This window comes from Amaranthus tricolor, chromosome 2 (genome assembly GCF_026212465.1).
Source record: "Amaranthus tricolor cultivar Red isolate AtriRed21 chromosome 2, ASM2621246v1, whole genome shotgun sequence".
NCBI lineage: Eukaryota > Viridiplantae > Streptophyta > Magnoliopsida > Caryophyllales > Amaranthaceae > Amaranthus > Amaranthus tricolor.
Window position 1 is genome coordinate 40,476,667 of NC_080048.1, and position 16,652 is coordinate 40,493,318.

The window sequence follows — 16,652 nt, forward strand, 5'->3', positions numbered from 1 at the left end:
AAAATTATCTTTCGTCCCTGCTCTGCATCACAGCAAAACTTTTCCACAACAGTATAGATAACAAATCTACAAAAGTACGGGATTAAAAGGTAAGGATTACAAGTCACACACCGGAAAATTTATTCTTTGTCAGATAAAACCAACGCAAAAAAGAATTGGCAAAAAAATTGATTCTTTTTGCATGAGCGGTTTGGCAATGTCGTTAAGCAGACAAAATGATTTAGTCGAAATTTTCAAGGGGACGTTCTGAAGTTGAAACAGCAGCAGCAACGATGGAATTATCCGGATGATCACCACGAACCTCTTGTGCGGGATCCATGGATTTACTCGGAGAACTCTGAAGTTTCTTATCTTGAACAATCTCAGGTTTCTGGATCCAATCAGTTATCTTCGTTTGAGAAGCGTCGGTTGAGTTGGGAATAACCATTGGTAGAGACGGAATTCCAAAACAATAACTCGTAACATAAATTGGGTGGTCGAATTTGCAAGTAGGACCGTATTTACAATTTCCATACGATCTAAAGTGAGCACAGGGATCTTCTCCCTACAATATCGAACCAAACCAAAACGTACGTCATAAAACAAAAATTAACTTGCAGTTTCAAAACTATATGTAGGATAAAGATAGTAGTTTACCGGTCTTAGAGGGAAGCCGTGGGGACCTAAAATATAAGCCATCGTTTCCTTTGGATGGTGAAATTTACAATTTGAACCATATTTACAGCCTCCGGGGCTCGAAAAATATTTGCATTCAGGCTGATCACGGCTCTCACCAGTATTAGAGATGGTCTTTGTCGATAAGTTGACTGGTGCGCTGGTAGTCAGTTCACTTTGATTCATAGGGTTATAAACAAAATTTGGCCCCGTCATAGCGGAAGCAGGCATGGAGCTAAAATTTCCCTGCTCGAGAAATGGAAGCGTGAAATAGATCAATATATAAAAGCACATTAGGGGAAGAAGCACCCACACACAACAAACCTAGCTTATCATTCTCCATACAACACAACCCAAAAGCAGCCAAAAGCAGGGTCACATGATTCGCTAATCTCCCCGCGAATCGCAAAAAGCGAATTGTGGTCGGTTTTGGGCTATTTTTGGAAAAATTTAAGCAAATCATGGATTTAAATGGCGAATTAGCTAGCGAAATATGTTACACCGGCCAAAAGTGATGGGTAATACAAAAATCGGGGTAGCAGTAGCACCTATAATTACAAGGATGGATCAATACTTCAAAGATTAAAACATTAAATGAACTACCATAAGGGTAAGCTCTCTCCGCCCCCTAATATTGTCCCATATACTATTTTAGTCCGTCCCACTGAGTTTGCCATATAACTATTCGAACATGACCCCACTAACAATATCACACTAAAACGTGCAATTTATTTCTCTTTTCTACATAAACCTATAATTATTCCACTAAAGGACATGGCCCTACTTATAATACCCACTAAAATACCCTCTTCCTCATTTTTCTTAATCATTATGCCATCCTCCAGAGAAGCAATCTCAGGGGCGGAGAGGCCTAGATTGGATTTACAACCAATACGTTCTATTTGATCACTCAACCATTGTTTAGAACTCACCAAAAGAGCATTCAAGTAGAGCATCAATTCAAAGAAGGCAGTTAAACTTTTTTCGTCCAACAAACAAGCAATAACAACAAAATAAGACACATCATAGCTGAGAAACGAATTCACAAGACATGGGAATTTGGACAAAAAACTAAGAGAATCAAAAATTGATGCAAGTTGCGTATTTAATCGAGCTGATAGCATACAAATAACATCTTATTTTAGCAGCTTCTTCGACTTTGGCTTTTGTATTTTGGGTAAAAGAAAGAGATCACAAATTCACAACTCACAAGATTCCACAATGTCATAAAGGGATATTGCTTTTATACCCATCTAAAAGAAAAACTTACATAGTAAATCACCTTAAATCGGTCAATCAATACGGAAACCTGATAAATATCATGGATATAGGAAAGCAATTTTCATTTGCCAGTTGGGATTAATGTTGCTTTTATCAAGCATCTAATCAAGCAATTCAAAAGGATTTGACACTAAATTTGTATAATAGCATTCTAACTTAATAATTAGAAGGAAATGATTAGGAATGAGCGTGGATAAAAGAAAATAGCAGATAGAGGTTCATGCAAATTTTCATTACCATGTAATTAAAAGAAGAAAATTCCAAGTCTTTAATGGAACAGAAAAAAACAGACAACAACAATATAGCAAACTATAAAGCCTCCAAACAAGATCTCCGTCAACTAGAAGCATCTCTGTAAGAGAAGCATATTAGGATAGCTTGATAATTTTAGAAGGGGTAATAAGGAGAGGCGCATCCTCAAAATCAAAGAGACTAGATCCAGATGTCAAGAAAAGTAAAAATTACCTTACCATATGAGTATTCCAGCATTGGCCAGTAAGTAGAGTCTGCAAAGGAGGGTACACCACAGGCATATATGTCTGAGGACTAGGGACAACAGGAGTTGCTGCGTACAATGCTGGAGGTGTACCAACATAAGAAGTAGTATTTGAAGGAAAATTAGATCCCGTCGGTAAAGAGGTCCCAAATGACACGGGCTGGGGATGATCAAACTTGCATGCTGATCCAAACTTGCATGCGTAAGTACGCATATAAAAAGGGCAAGGCTTCTCCTCCTGACGGATAGGGTAACCTAAAGTATTCAATGTAACATTTCCTGCACCACGCCTGTCCGGGGGGTGATGATATTTACATGAAGAGCCATATTTGCAAGTTCCTGTTTTTATAAAAAACTGCCAAGATCTACCCATTAGTTATGATTTGAGGAAGGACAATAAGAAGGACAAGAAAGATCCATCCTTGAATCGACCCATAGATAATTAAATTACATTAATAAAATTGAAAACCATTCAATTGAAAACTTCCATACCACTAACAAAAGGAAAAGGAATTGAATGATCAGAAAATAAGCTATAGGAAAAGACCTGACCTTTTTATCCTCTACAAATTTACTAATGTCATGTTTGGGAACAATGATTTCATTTGAGAATTTGAAATTGGCTGTTTGGTAAATCAAAAATTTCAAATTTGGATTTGTATCAAATTCCACCATTGTTTTTAAAGTAGTTAAAGTTCAAAATTTGAGAATAACTACCCAAACTTTGTCATTCTCAAATTCTTCATTTATGAATTCATAATTGAAATCCATAATTTGAAATCAAAAATACTTGTTCCCAAACACTATATAAATGATTTTCATGTAATAAAAGTTAGTTGCACGCGGAAAGACATAGCAAGCCTTTTCCAATCAAGTGAAAATATATGTTCTGTAGTTGAACAAGCTGTTCATGGCCGGAAACAATTTATCTCTAAAACAAACGACCACATACAAAGAAACCAAGCTAGATCTAGATATCTTACTCTTGGCTAGCTACTCCTCTGTTTCCAAGAGTTGTACCTCAAACATCAAGTTTATTACTACTTACAAAGGTAATAAAAATCATATTCAAGAATCCGTATGACTAATTACTAACAAATCATGGCAACAGTAAAATCTAATTTTCAACAACATTTCATTACCCAATGCTATTTTGTGGCTCCAACCATAGTGCAAAAATACGGTTCGGCCAATACGAATGATTTATCAGTCAATTCGCCTATATTTTGGTCACGGTAAACTTAAAAACCTTTACAATGCGGTCATGTGGCCTTGTTTTTGCACTATGCTTCCACCTAGGGTTGGGGGTTTGAGAGGGTTGGATGTACGCAACCCTACCCTTGTTAATGATAAAAAAAATAAAGAGGTTGTTTCCAATTGACTCTTGGTATCAAAAGTCTTGTACAACTTCACGTAAATAACAAGTGCATATGATTTAATGAGCTATTTTATTTTAGTCCATTATAATCTGAAACCTAAAAACTATAAAACTTTGGCCACTGAAACAATGGAATCTAGTTGAAGGAGAAAAATGATAGATCAACACTTCAACAACTTTTAAACAAATCAAAGAAAGTCTCCAGGGAGTTTAAAGTTTCGAACCACACTACATAGAACACCAGGTTTGCTAAAGAAGCGACAATTTGTCCAAAACATAGGCATTACGTCAAGTCAGAACCTCTTAAGAGGTTCACTTAGCCAGCTATGCAGGCTGACACCTTTCAAGTTGGGGGGAATGTAAAACCAATCTCACAGCCCCGGTGTCCCTAATTAATTCGATATGGCAACGGAGTATGATAAAAACCTTTACCACTAGGCAATAGGTTGCTATGTAAAGTCGGCATAAATTTCTATGTTCAAATTAAGTTTTACTTGATTTTCAGTCACATAAAAGAATGGGTACAATTATCAAATAAGTCCGCTGCCTAAATATTCAAATTAGCCCAAAGTCTACTAATTTAAAACTCTATGTTTCACATTACAGTTAAGAACTCATGAGGGGATTAGTTCACTAAGCAAGAGAAGAAAAAAAAAAGGGTGGGGTTTGGAGAGGAAGCGGTTGAGAAATATGTATCGATATCATACCCCACAATCGATTTGTCCATCTCTCTGAGGAAACACACTTGTAATTTGAGCAGTCTGCAAACAATCAAACATACAACAAATCACATCAACACTCAAACAATTCAATATTTCTAAGCAATCAAGAAAGAACAAATCGCACTTTTACAAGAATAAGAAACAAAACCCCCCTTTCTTACAAAAAACAAAAAAAAACAGGAAAAGAAAAAAGGGAAAAAAACACTAGTTGCCAACTATAATAAAATAAAATGACCAAGTGACGTACTACTTAATTAACTAAATTTGGTGCATCAATTAGGTAATCAAATTTTGGTCCATTCTTCCATTAAAAAATAGCACCTTTGTGGGTCTTCAGATTTCCATCATGTAATAAAACCATAAAAAGCTTATTAAAGAAGCTCATGGCCTCAAACCTTAATTATCCTTTCTGATGCATTAAAAGAGTGCCCAATACACTAACAAGTAGAAGGTATTAAGAACTAGAATAACCTTAATCATCATTTACATTTCATCATTTTGTCACTGCAAAAACTCCAAATGTGAAAGTGTTCAATAGGAATAACATGAATGGCCTTATCAAGTTGGAAGTCAGAACCTCTTAGAAGAGCACTTAGCCAGCTACGGGGGACGACACATTTGAAGTTGCAGGGAAGGTTAGGGGAATCCCACACACCCCAAACTGTCCTTGAAGTATTTAATCTGACAACCATGATGCAACCCTTAACCACTAACTAGCTCAAGTCTTGTTATTAGAATCCGTATAAATTTCAATGTCCAATTAAGTTTTACTTAATTGTAAACATAAATGAAAGAGTATTATGCTCAAATATCATCTACTTAGTATACCCCCCCCCCCCCCCCCCCCCCCCCCCCCTCCGCTCTTGCACAGAAACTTTAATAGAAATTCAATTACTTTCCATCTATACCTTTTTCTTAAACAAATTGGTGCATTTTAGTCCATGAAATAACATAGCTTGGTGATTCATTAATTAACCAACTAAAGTTGGTGCATTGATTAGTAAATAAATAATATAGCCATTAAAAAATAGCACCTTTGTGAGTCCTCCCCTTTTTTGATCAAGTAATAAGACCACATAGATCTCAAACCTTAATCACCCTTCCTAATGCATCAAAACAATGTAAAAACTAATAATAATCAAATATAAGGCGATCATAACTAATGGAACAAAAAAAAAGAGCTTAATTTATAAAAATATAAAATTTAACCCGAAAAATCATTTACATACCATTTTTTTCTCACCCCAAAAAAACCCAAAATGTTGAGATGTTCCATAGCACATTTACACATGATTTTGATTATCACAATCTATGTTACTCAAACTCTTAATTTTGCTTTACGTACTAGGGTCCAATCCTTGATCCTTGGACATTGGTACGACACTTAGACACTTCATTTTAGGCGTAAAATTGAATATTTAGACGCATCCGACACTTGAATATGTACCGGTATCCGACATCGATACCCGAGTCCAAGTAACATAGATCACAATTTTATTTTTGGAGTAGCTTAAAGTTGTACAAGATAAACTCCCTGTCAAATGAGAACTTCAAACTTGTAGCCTACTAAAACTCATCTATGCAAACAACCCAAACATAATACGGACAGCAAATGAAGTAATGAGCTTAATCGATGTATACATAAACGAAACAGTATTAGTTTAATCCCCTTCTAAGGATTCTCAATCACCTTAAAGTGTACAAATTGATAATTTATTATTTTCTAAAACATTCAAAACTCATAAAACATTAGGAAATAAAAGGGTGGGGAAAGAGACATATTGATATCATACCCCACAATCAGGTTGTCCTTCTCTCTGAGGAAGCTCACTTGTATTTTGAGCAGTCTGCAAACAAACAACAACACATCACATGAACAGTCAAGCAAGTCAATATTTCTAAGCAATAAAGAAAACATCAATCACACTTTTTGAAAAAAACATTTTATTTTAAAAATTCAATTAGTTTCCATCTATCCCCTTTTCTTATAATTTAATGCTTTTGTCATTCAAATAAAATAATTCACTGATTCATTAAATAATCAACTAAATATACAGCATTAATTAATTAAATAAATAATCTAGTTCATCCATCCATTAAAAAATAGCACCTTTATGGATCCTCCCCTTTCCTAATCAAGTAATAAAACAAATCTATAACAACACTTCATTACCTCAATGCATTAATTAAGTTCCACCGTGAATTTTTCAGGTCAGATGTATGCAACCTTACTCTTTATTTATATTTCCAATTCACCTTTGGCCATGCATCATTAAGTGGTTTCTATCTAAATGGAATTTTGGGGTCGGATTTAAACAACCAAACACTCACTACTAATAATAACAAAGAGGTTATTTCGGACAGACCTTAAACCTTAATCATCATTTACAATCCATTCAAACCAAACGCATGTTCAACATGTTCGACCGCATAGGGCCCCGCAAAATAGGGCTCAATATTAAATTACTTAGTGCGTGTTAAGTGTTTAAAGATATAAAATTATTAGAAAAATATCATAATCTTTTCAATTTGCACATGAACTTCAATGAATTTGTTAATTTTTACTCCGCCCACGATGAAAACATTATCCAATATGCTAATTACAATCAAAATTAGGATGATCAAAACTAAAAAATACCCCCTAAAATCAATACTAAAACCAAATTAATAAAAAAAATACCTTAGAAGGAGGAAGAAGAGGATGATTAAAACGACAATTAGTGCCATAACCACACGAACCAGTCCTTAAATAGTATAAACAATCTGGCTCTCCGGGACGATCTGGGTATTTCTGTAATTCTCCCACTCCAATTTCTTTCTCCTCAATCTTCATCTCAGACATCCCTTCTGTAAATTTTATTTTAGAGAAATTGAATATCATCATATGAAAATACCCAATTATAAATCATGATCAAAACCATATTATCATCACATAAATTCTTATATCATCATCAGATAATCGGAAATCGTAAAAACAAAAATCAGATTTTTCAAAATATCATTTTCCCTAAAGTTAAGTAAATTTCCCGATCATTAATTTTTTTTTTTAGCTTTTAAAAGTGGGGATTGAAGAAAATCAAACCTTGAATTTTATCAATATCTTCATTGCGCAACACTGAGGCCGCATTGGTTTGATTTTCAGGAATCTCAGACATTGTATGATCAACAATTAATAATCACCCAATTAGCAAAAACCTAGAAAATTATAGAATTAAGAACAAAAATTGAAAAGGGTATTGAGAAAAAAGGATTATCAAATCAAGAGTTAAGTGTAAGATGAAAAAAAAAAAAAAAGGGAGTGTTAAAACTTTAATGAAAGAGAGAGGAATGATGGAAAAGAAAAGAATGAGAAAGAGTTTTGAAATAGAAAGTGAGAGAAATTGAATTATTATTATTATATAAACTTTTTTTTTAAGAATCTTTTTTATTGGAAAATTATCAATGTTACTCTTGAGTTTTGGTACTTTATTAATAGTTTTTTTCTAATATTAATGGTATCCTCATACTATTAACCGTTTTACAATGGTAATCTTTTAAAACTTTTTCCGTTTAAAACCATTACCTTTTTTCTTTTTCTTTTGTTATTCAACTCAAAACATAAAAGAAAGTTAACGGTTTAAGACAAAAAAAAATTTTAAAAGGTTACGATTGTAAAACGCTCAATAATACGAGAGTACCATTAATAATAAAAAAAAACCTTAAAGATACCATTAATAAAGTGTCAAAAACACAAAGGTACTATTGATAATTTTTTTTTATTTAATAATTGTTTAGTTGATATAATATGGCAAGTCTAAAATTCTTTCGAAGTTGAAGTTCAAATTCCTATAACGTGTAGAAATTAATTGTCAAAGGGAGTCAGTAGATTTAAACTTTTGTGTCGATTATAATTTTTTTATGATCAACAAAACAATAAAAAACAAATTTTTACGAATTTGATCAACGAATTAATTAGAACTTTCTATTGGAATTAAATTCCTTTGTTTACCAAATCAAGTGTTATTATGACTAGAATTTGGAAATATTATTAATTTTATGTTATTTTTTATTCCGAGATTCTTTCTATAAAAAACATAAAATATATTGACTCATCAACTATTTTGAATTATAACTAAATTTTTAAGGATTTACGGAAATTTACCTATTAATACTTTATTTTTCGAATATATGAAATAAAGCAATTAAAAAGATATATTCGCGTCTAAATTTATTTGTAATTTAGTTGATATCTAATTAAAGATATTAAAAATTAAAATAATACATGAATAATTAAAATACTAAATATATTTACTCATAGTTACGAAGTCAATAATCAATATTATTATAAAAATATTGCATGGATCAAAATAATGAATCAAAACATTTCCAACGTTCGAATTATTTTTTTAATTTTTTTTTATTTTGTTAACATCTTTTCATATAGTAGTAAAATTTTCAAATGGTGAACATTAGAAACATGATACTCTATTTGTCCTCATTAGATTGTAATACTTTCTATTTCAATTCGTTATTTTAACTTTAATCAACCCTGTAATTTTTAAAAATGTGTACATTGTTACGTGGTGGCAATCCTTGAACCAATGGTATATATTATTTCAATATATATATATATATAAGGAATATATCCCATTCGTCAATTAATAAAAAAAAAATTTCCACACGTGTACAGTTTAGAAATACTTTTATTTTTCTTTAATTGCAAAAAATAAGTTTTCGAATCTAAGATGACATAGACATTGATGTTGCCTAACCAAAGGGTAGTTTAGTATTTCTCCTTCAAGTGCTTTTGGATTTTTTCATGTATTCCTTGCCAAGGAAGAATGAATGCTACTTTGTCTTTTACTACTATTTTCAATAGAAGACCAAGAACAATGAATTTCTTCACTTGATTTTTGACTTAGATTTTGAAATGGAAATTTCATTACAAAATTGCTTAAATTGACTAATTGAGTTTACTTTAGAAGTTACAAGGGGTCAATTGATGAATTGATGGATTAATAAAATTGAATTGGATATTTTTTTAAAGTGAAAATTGGATTAGATATTATTATTAAGATGATGTATCAGACAATGCAACGTATTTTAATCATACTTTATCATATACACTTAAAATTATTCACTTTTCTTAAAACATTTCCAACGTGATAATTTGCCACTCCTTTCATGTCCATGCCAAGCATCCGACCAAAGAGGGATGGACTCGCCAACACTAACTTTCCAAAAATTTAAATTTTAGTACAAACTACATTACAACAAAATGAGTAAGATAACTTTCCATTTCACTCTTTGAGTTGTGATAAAGTTTTGAATTTTACCAACTACAAAAATAATTTATTCTTTATCCTCTTTATCTATAGGGATTTCTAGCCTATACGGCTATACCCGAATATAAAAATAGTATGACAAAAAAAGAACTATTGAATTATATACACTTTTTAACAAAATAAAAAAAAAACTTTCCCACAAAACTTATTTCCAAAATATTTGTCTCCTCGTTTGAATATGAGGTATAGATTTATTCGTTATTAGTAACAACAAACAAAGGATTTTGTTTGTTGTTGCTATCAACGAACGAAATAATATTGGGTAATGTATTATATTTTGTTGAGCTTATTAAAAAACTGTTTGTTATTGGTAACAACGAACAAAGCAATATTGACATTTTTAATCAGTTAATCCTTTGTTCACTATTAGTAATTGAAAGAGAACGTGGACCCAATAACAATGAGAAGAGATGTAGAAGAAAATAGAAAAACAGAGTATCAACAAGAACTATCACAAAGATTGAAGTTTTGATGAACAAAACATAAACACGAAGATTAATGTTGTCTAGGTTACATTCCTCAATGGGGATTACGTTTCATAAACTAACTCAATATTACATTATTAATCCAATACCACTCACAATGCTTGATATACATTATCAAGCTTAAAGCTTCCACTTTAAATGAAAGTCACTCATTTAATACAAAGAAAACTCTATGGGCTCTAAACCTCTCTTTTTCTTGTATTATCCTCCTCAAAACATGTCTAACCCTAATTTAAGGATCTTATATAGTCCTAAAAACATTAATATAAAACTAGCACAAAACCCAAACATGCCTAACAAGTTCGATTCACAGCAGAAATTGCAAAGTTGGACCTGCACTAGGGTGCTCGAACGAGCACTCACTTCAATGTGCTACTGTGAGCTAGTAATGCTTTGCCTTATTCAAGGCACCTTTGCCCAACTCTTTGCCTTGTTCAAGGCTTCTTATGCATCCCTTTACATTGTCAAATATATTCCTTATTGCCTTGTTCAAAACGCCCTTTAAGAAGCTCTCTTCTTGATTCAAGTAAGCTTTTTACCAGGATTCCAAACATCAAATGCTCATGTCCTGTTGCACACCCTCATTATCCTCTACAGTGCATGCCATGACGTGAGCAACAAAATAATCCAATTCACCTTTATGTATAGGCGATTTGAGACTTGCACTAACACTAACAACGAACAAACTCATACCTCAAACTCGAAAAAAATTGTTTATTTTGAACATAAGTTTGAGAAATTTTTTATTTTTTTAAAAGCTCACACGACAAATGTCAATGGACGTGTAGTGATTCGTGTTAGCGTTGTTAGAATAATATCTTTTGATTACTAGAATATTTTGTATAATCAATATGATTTTGTAGAATATTAGGTAAATATTTAGTTTCCTAAAGTATAGATTGTATTATTGTATATATTATCATTACTCCTAATGAGAAAGGCAACCATTCAAACCAAATCATTCTTTCAAGGTATCATTTGCCTACGTTTCTTGCTTCCCACTTTTCTTGCCACTTACTTCTTCCTTCTCCACCACCTTTGCCGCCACCTCTCCTTGTTGCTCTCCATCCCGCCACTTTGGTTACTAACATTAAAACAAGCGTGCCTATCCAACTTGATGAAGATGGCTCCAATTTTCATACTTGTGGATTCTCACATTCTTCCCGATGACTCCTCTAAAGCATTAGTTTCTAAAGATTCTGAATGGCAACGTCTTGATGACATTGTTCGCACATGGATTTATGGCTCTATTAGTCCATCTCTCCTTCAATCCATAGTTCGTCCCGATGATTGTGCCTTTGATGCTTAGAATTGTCTTGAGAATAATTTTCAAAATAATAAGACCTCTCGGATTCTTCATCTTGAGTTTCAATTTAATGACATTTCTCTCTCCAAATTTCCCAATGTGAAATCTTATTGCAATGAACTTGAAACTATTGCTACTTCTCTTACTAATCTTGGCACTTTCATCACCGATAATCGATTGGTTCTCCAAGTTCTTCATGGCTTGACTTCGGCATACAAAAATTTTTGGTCTTTGGTTCAACATATGAATCCCATTCCCTCTTTTGATACTCTTCGTTCTATGTTAGAATTGGAAGAACGCTCCAACCATAACACAATTCTCCCGCTCAAGATTCGGCCCTTATTACCACAAAAAAAGCTTCTTTTTCAGAAAATTCAGCTCATTTTAACAATCGCGGCCCTCCCCACCACCGTGGTGGCCACCGTCACCCTCGTCGTGGTGGCCGGACCCACCGTGGCAGCCACCCTGGCTCCACCAGTAATTCTGGCCACTGGCAGCAGCCTCATCTCAGGCCCAACGTTCCTTTTGCTTCTCGGCCCAACAAAAACTCCTCTGGCCCACTATCCTTTCTCTCTTACTCTTCCCCTTCTTGGCATTACTGGACCGGACAGCCTTGGGCCCAGCCTGCTGCTCCCTTTCCCACTACACCTTGGGCTCCTCCTTCTCAATGCAATGCACCTTCTGCTGGTCTTCTTGGTCCGCGACCGGCACAAAGCTAGTGCTTCTATGAATTATATTCCTATGGACATCGATCATGCCATGAACACTCTCTCTTTGTCTACTCCGGACGAGCAATTTTACATGGATACCGGTGCCACATCTCACACGACTCGATCTCAAGGTACTTTACTTTCTTATTTTCCTTTAAAGCATCAATTCAATAATGCTATTGTTAGCGGTAATTTGATTCCAGTTCTTGGTCACGGGCATATTTCTTTTCCTTACTCCCGAAAATCTCTTACCCTCAAAAATGTCTTACATGCACCTAAACTTATTAAAAACCTTATTTCTGTTCGTAAACTCACTCATGATAATATGGTTTCCGTTGAATTTGATCCTTTTGGATTTTCTGTGAAGGATTTGGCCACGGGGAGCATCGTTCTGAGGTCTAATAGCACGGGTGATCTTTATCCTTTCCCATCTACACATTTCTCATACTTCCTCCACATCATCAGCTTTTTTCGTTTTTTCTTCTAGTATTTGGCATTTCTGTTTAGAACATCCGGGCAATGCGGTTTCAAATTCCTTGTATTCTTCTCGTTTAATTCAATGTAATAAAGATCCTCATTTTGTTTGTCATTCATGTCCTTTAAGGAAACATATTCGATTACCTTTTGTTAATTCTATGTCTATGAGTTCTAAGCCTTTTGATCCTATTTCTAGACCATCGGGATATACATATTACGTTCTTTTTCTTGATAATTATACTAATTTTTTGTGGACTTTTCCTTTATTTCGCAAGTCTCAAGTTTATGATGTGTTTGTGAATTTCAATACTTTTGTTAATACCTAATTTGAGCTTAATATAAAATCTTTCCAATGTGATAACGGGGGTGAATTTGACAATAATATGTTTCATCAATTTTGTACTAGTCGGGGCATTACTCTTCGTTTTTCTTGTCCTTACACATCTTCTCAAAATGGCAAATCCAAACGCAAAATCCGCTCCATCAATAACATAATTCGTACTCTTTTGTGTCATGCTTCCCTTCCTCCGTCTTTTTGGCCTCACGCCGTAAACATGGCTACTTATCTCCTTAATATTCTCCCTTCTAAACTTCTTGGCAATCTCACTCCCACTCACTTTCTTTATCGTAAGTCTCCTACCTATACTCATCTACGGGTTTTTAGGTGTTTATGTTTCCCTCTCTTTCCCTCTACTACTATCCACAAGCTCCACCCACGTTCCGCTCCATGTACCTTTTTAGGATACCCGTCTTCTCATAGAGGTTACAAGTGCTATGATCTCTCATCCCGTAAAATAATTATCTCTCGACATGTTCTATTTGATGAGGCCACTTTTCCTTTTTCTCAATCTCCTTCACCGTCTCCCCGCAACTACCAATTCTTAGATGATACCATTCCCATTCGTTTGCTCAAAACAGCCTAAACACACTCCTTTATCCAGCCTTTGCCCCAAACTGGGCCTGCATCTACTCTAAGCCCAACAGCTACTACCCCTTCCTCCCCTACCCAGCCTATACCATCCACTGGGCCTGATCATTCGCTGGGCCCAACAGTAGTCCCCACCTCCCCCTGCCCGCCTATTTTCTCTACTGGGCCTCTAGCTGCTTTTGGCCCAGCTATACTCCATCCCACTTCTTCCTTCTCTTCCTCTTCTCCTATTCACCCACCCACCTTTACTGGGCCTGCCTCATGCAGCCCAGTCCATTACCAACCTTATTCTTCCTCTTCCTCTTCCAATCCCAACTCTCCATCATCACCACCCGGCATGGTTACACGTAGTAAACATGGTATTTTCAAACCCAATCCCAAATACTACTCCCAAGCTTTATCTGTTTCTTTTTCACCCTTACCCAAATCTCCCCTTCATGCCCTTCGTGACCTGAACTGGAAGTTAGCTATGTAAGAGGAATTTGATGCCTTAATTAAGAATCACACTTGGGATCTGGTACCTCGTCCTCCTAATGCTAATATCATTCGATCTTTGTGGGTGTTTCGTGTCAAGACCAAGTCCGATGGTTCTTTTGAGCGCTATAAAGCGCGTCTTGTTGGTGATGGTAAATCTCAAAGGGAAGGCATTGACTGTGATGAAACTTTTAGTCTGGTTGTGAAACCTGCCTCTATTCGCATTGTTTTAAGTATTGCCCTTTCCCGGTCTTGGTCTATTTATCAACTAGATGTTAAAAATTCTTTTCTTCATGGTCACTTGACTGAGATTGTTTACATGCATCAGCCTCTGGGTTTTCATAATCCTACTCGTCCTGATCATGTTTGTCTTCTTCGTAAATCTCTTTATGGTCTCAAACAGGCTCCTCGTGCTTGGTACCACCGGTTTGCCACATTTGCGACTACTATTGGTTTTTCTAACAGCATCTCTGATAATTCTCTTTTTGTTTAATGTTATGGGTTTGATATTGCTTATCTGCTGTTATATGTGGATGATATTATTCTTACGGCTTCTTCTGATTTACTTCGTGAGTCTCTTATGTCCAAACTTAGCTCTGAGTTTGCTATGAAGGATTTGGGTCCTCTTAATTACTTTTTAGGTATTGTTGTTAATCGTACATCTACGGGCCTCTTTCTCTCTCAACAGCGGTATGCTTCTGAAATTCTTGAAAAGGCTGGCATGTCTCAATGTAAACCTGTTGCTACTCTTGTTTCTACCTTCGTTAAACTTTGCGCTAATGTTGGTTCTTCTTGTGATGATTCTACATTGTATCGTAGTCTGGCTGGTGCTTTGCAGTATCTTACTTTCATCCGCGCAAATATTTCATATGTTGTTCAGCAGGTTTGCCTTTATATGCATGATCCTAGAATTGAACAAATGGCTGCTATTCACCGCATTCTTCGCTATGTCAAAGTAACTATTCACTATGGTCTGCAGTTCTATCGTTCTAATCTTTTGACTCTTTTGTACTATACCGATGCTGATTGGGGTGGCTGTCCTGACACTCGCCGCTCTACTTCTGGTTACTGTGTTTTTCTGGGTGATAATTTAATTTCTTGGTCCGCTAAACGACAGCCTACTGTTTCCAAATCTAGTGCTGAGGCTGAATATCGTGGTGTTGCTAATGTTGTTTCTGAAACTTGTTGGATTCGCAATTTACTTCTTGAGCTTTACTGTCCTATTGCTACAGCTACTCTTCTCTATTATGACAATGTTAGTGACGTCTATTTGGCTGGTAATCCAGTGCATCACCAGCGCACTAAACATATTGAGATCGACATTCACTTTGTTCGTGAAAAAGTTAAACGTGGTGATGTTCGGGTACTTCATGTTCTAACTCGTTATCAGATTGCTGACATTATCACCAAAGGTCTTCCTCAAGTATTATTTGATGATTTTCGTTCCAGTCTCAGCGTCTGTCAACCTCCCGATTCGACTGCGGGGGTGTGTTAGAATAATATTTTTTGATTACTAGAATATTTTGTATAATCAATATGATTGTGTAGAATATTAGGTAAATATTTAGTTTCCTAAAGTATAGATTGTATTATTGTACATATTATCATTACTCCTAATGAGAAAGGCAACCATTCAAACCAAATCATTCTTTCAAGCGTAAGGCATGTGGGCTAATGGCTCATTCGAAATTGTTTGTTCGTAGTTAAATAACTGCGAATAAAATAGAGACAGTATTATAATGCTAAAAAGATAAAAATGGAAATTATATTGTTTGCAGTTACTGTGACACAAACTATTTTTTGACAAATTTTTTTTAAGACCGTTTCATCGTGAGACAACTTAATATGGGTTGATCCAAACGCTAAAAGTGTTAGTTATCTTTTTAGTTTTATTAATCACTAATTCTTAAATTAGACGGTTTGACGGTGAGACTATCTCTATTGGGCTGACCCAATATACACTTTTTATCTTAAAATGATTACTTATATTTTAAAACGATTACTTATGATCTTAATGTAAACAATTAAAAAAATGGAGTATTATATGGACCCGTCTCATAGTGAGACGGTCTCATTCAAGACAAACTGTTTATTGATTTTGTCTCTAAAATTACAACAATTTAATATTTTAGGTTACTTATATAGGCCCGTCTCACGGTAAGATGTAACTATACAAGATTTGTTGCAATTTTTTTTTGTCCCTTCTAATGTAATTACATTGTTTCACTTTTGAAATAATTTTGACATTTTTTACCTAATTTTTATTTGCCGTTAATAAGAGCGAACATACTTGACCTTAAACTCAGACATAAAAACACATATTTTTTAAATTAAATTCACGTGAACCTCATTTTATTTTTTTATTATTAAAATTGCTTATTTGTTTCGGCTTTTCTTAAAAAGCACATTTTCATAAG

At 34.5% G+C, this 16,652-nt stretch overlaps 1 protein-coding gene across 1 annotated transcript; it reads right to left on the reverse strand.

The window, feature by feature from the left end:
• Positions 1-4: 4 nt before the first annotated feature.
• LOC130806099 (zinc finger CCCH domain-containing protein 3-like) lies at positions 5-7,898 on the reverse strand. The gene is made up of 7 exons (XM_057671029.1): positions 7,614-7,898; positions 7,212-7,378; positions 6,325-6,378; positions 4,517-4,570; positions 2,406-2,786; positions 637-900; positions 5-544 (listed from the first exon to the last, which is right to left on the reverse strand). Exons 1-7 carry the CDS (start codon positions 7,684-7,686, stop codon positions 221-223), a joined length of 1,317 nt encoding a protein of 438 aa, XP_057527012.1. The 5' UTR covers positions 7,687-7,898; the 3' UTR covers positions 5-220.
• Between the last annotated feature and the right edge of the window lie 8,754 nt (positions 7,899-16,652).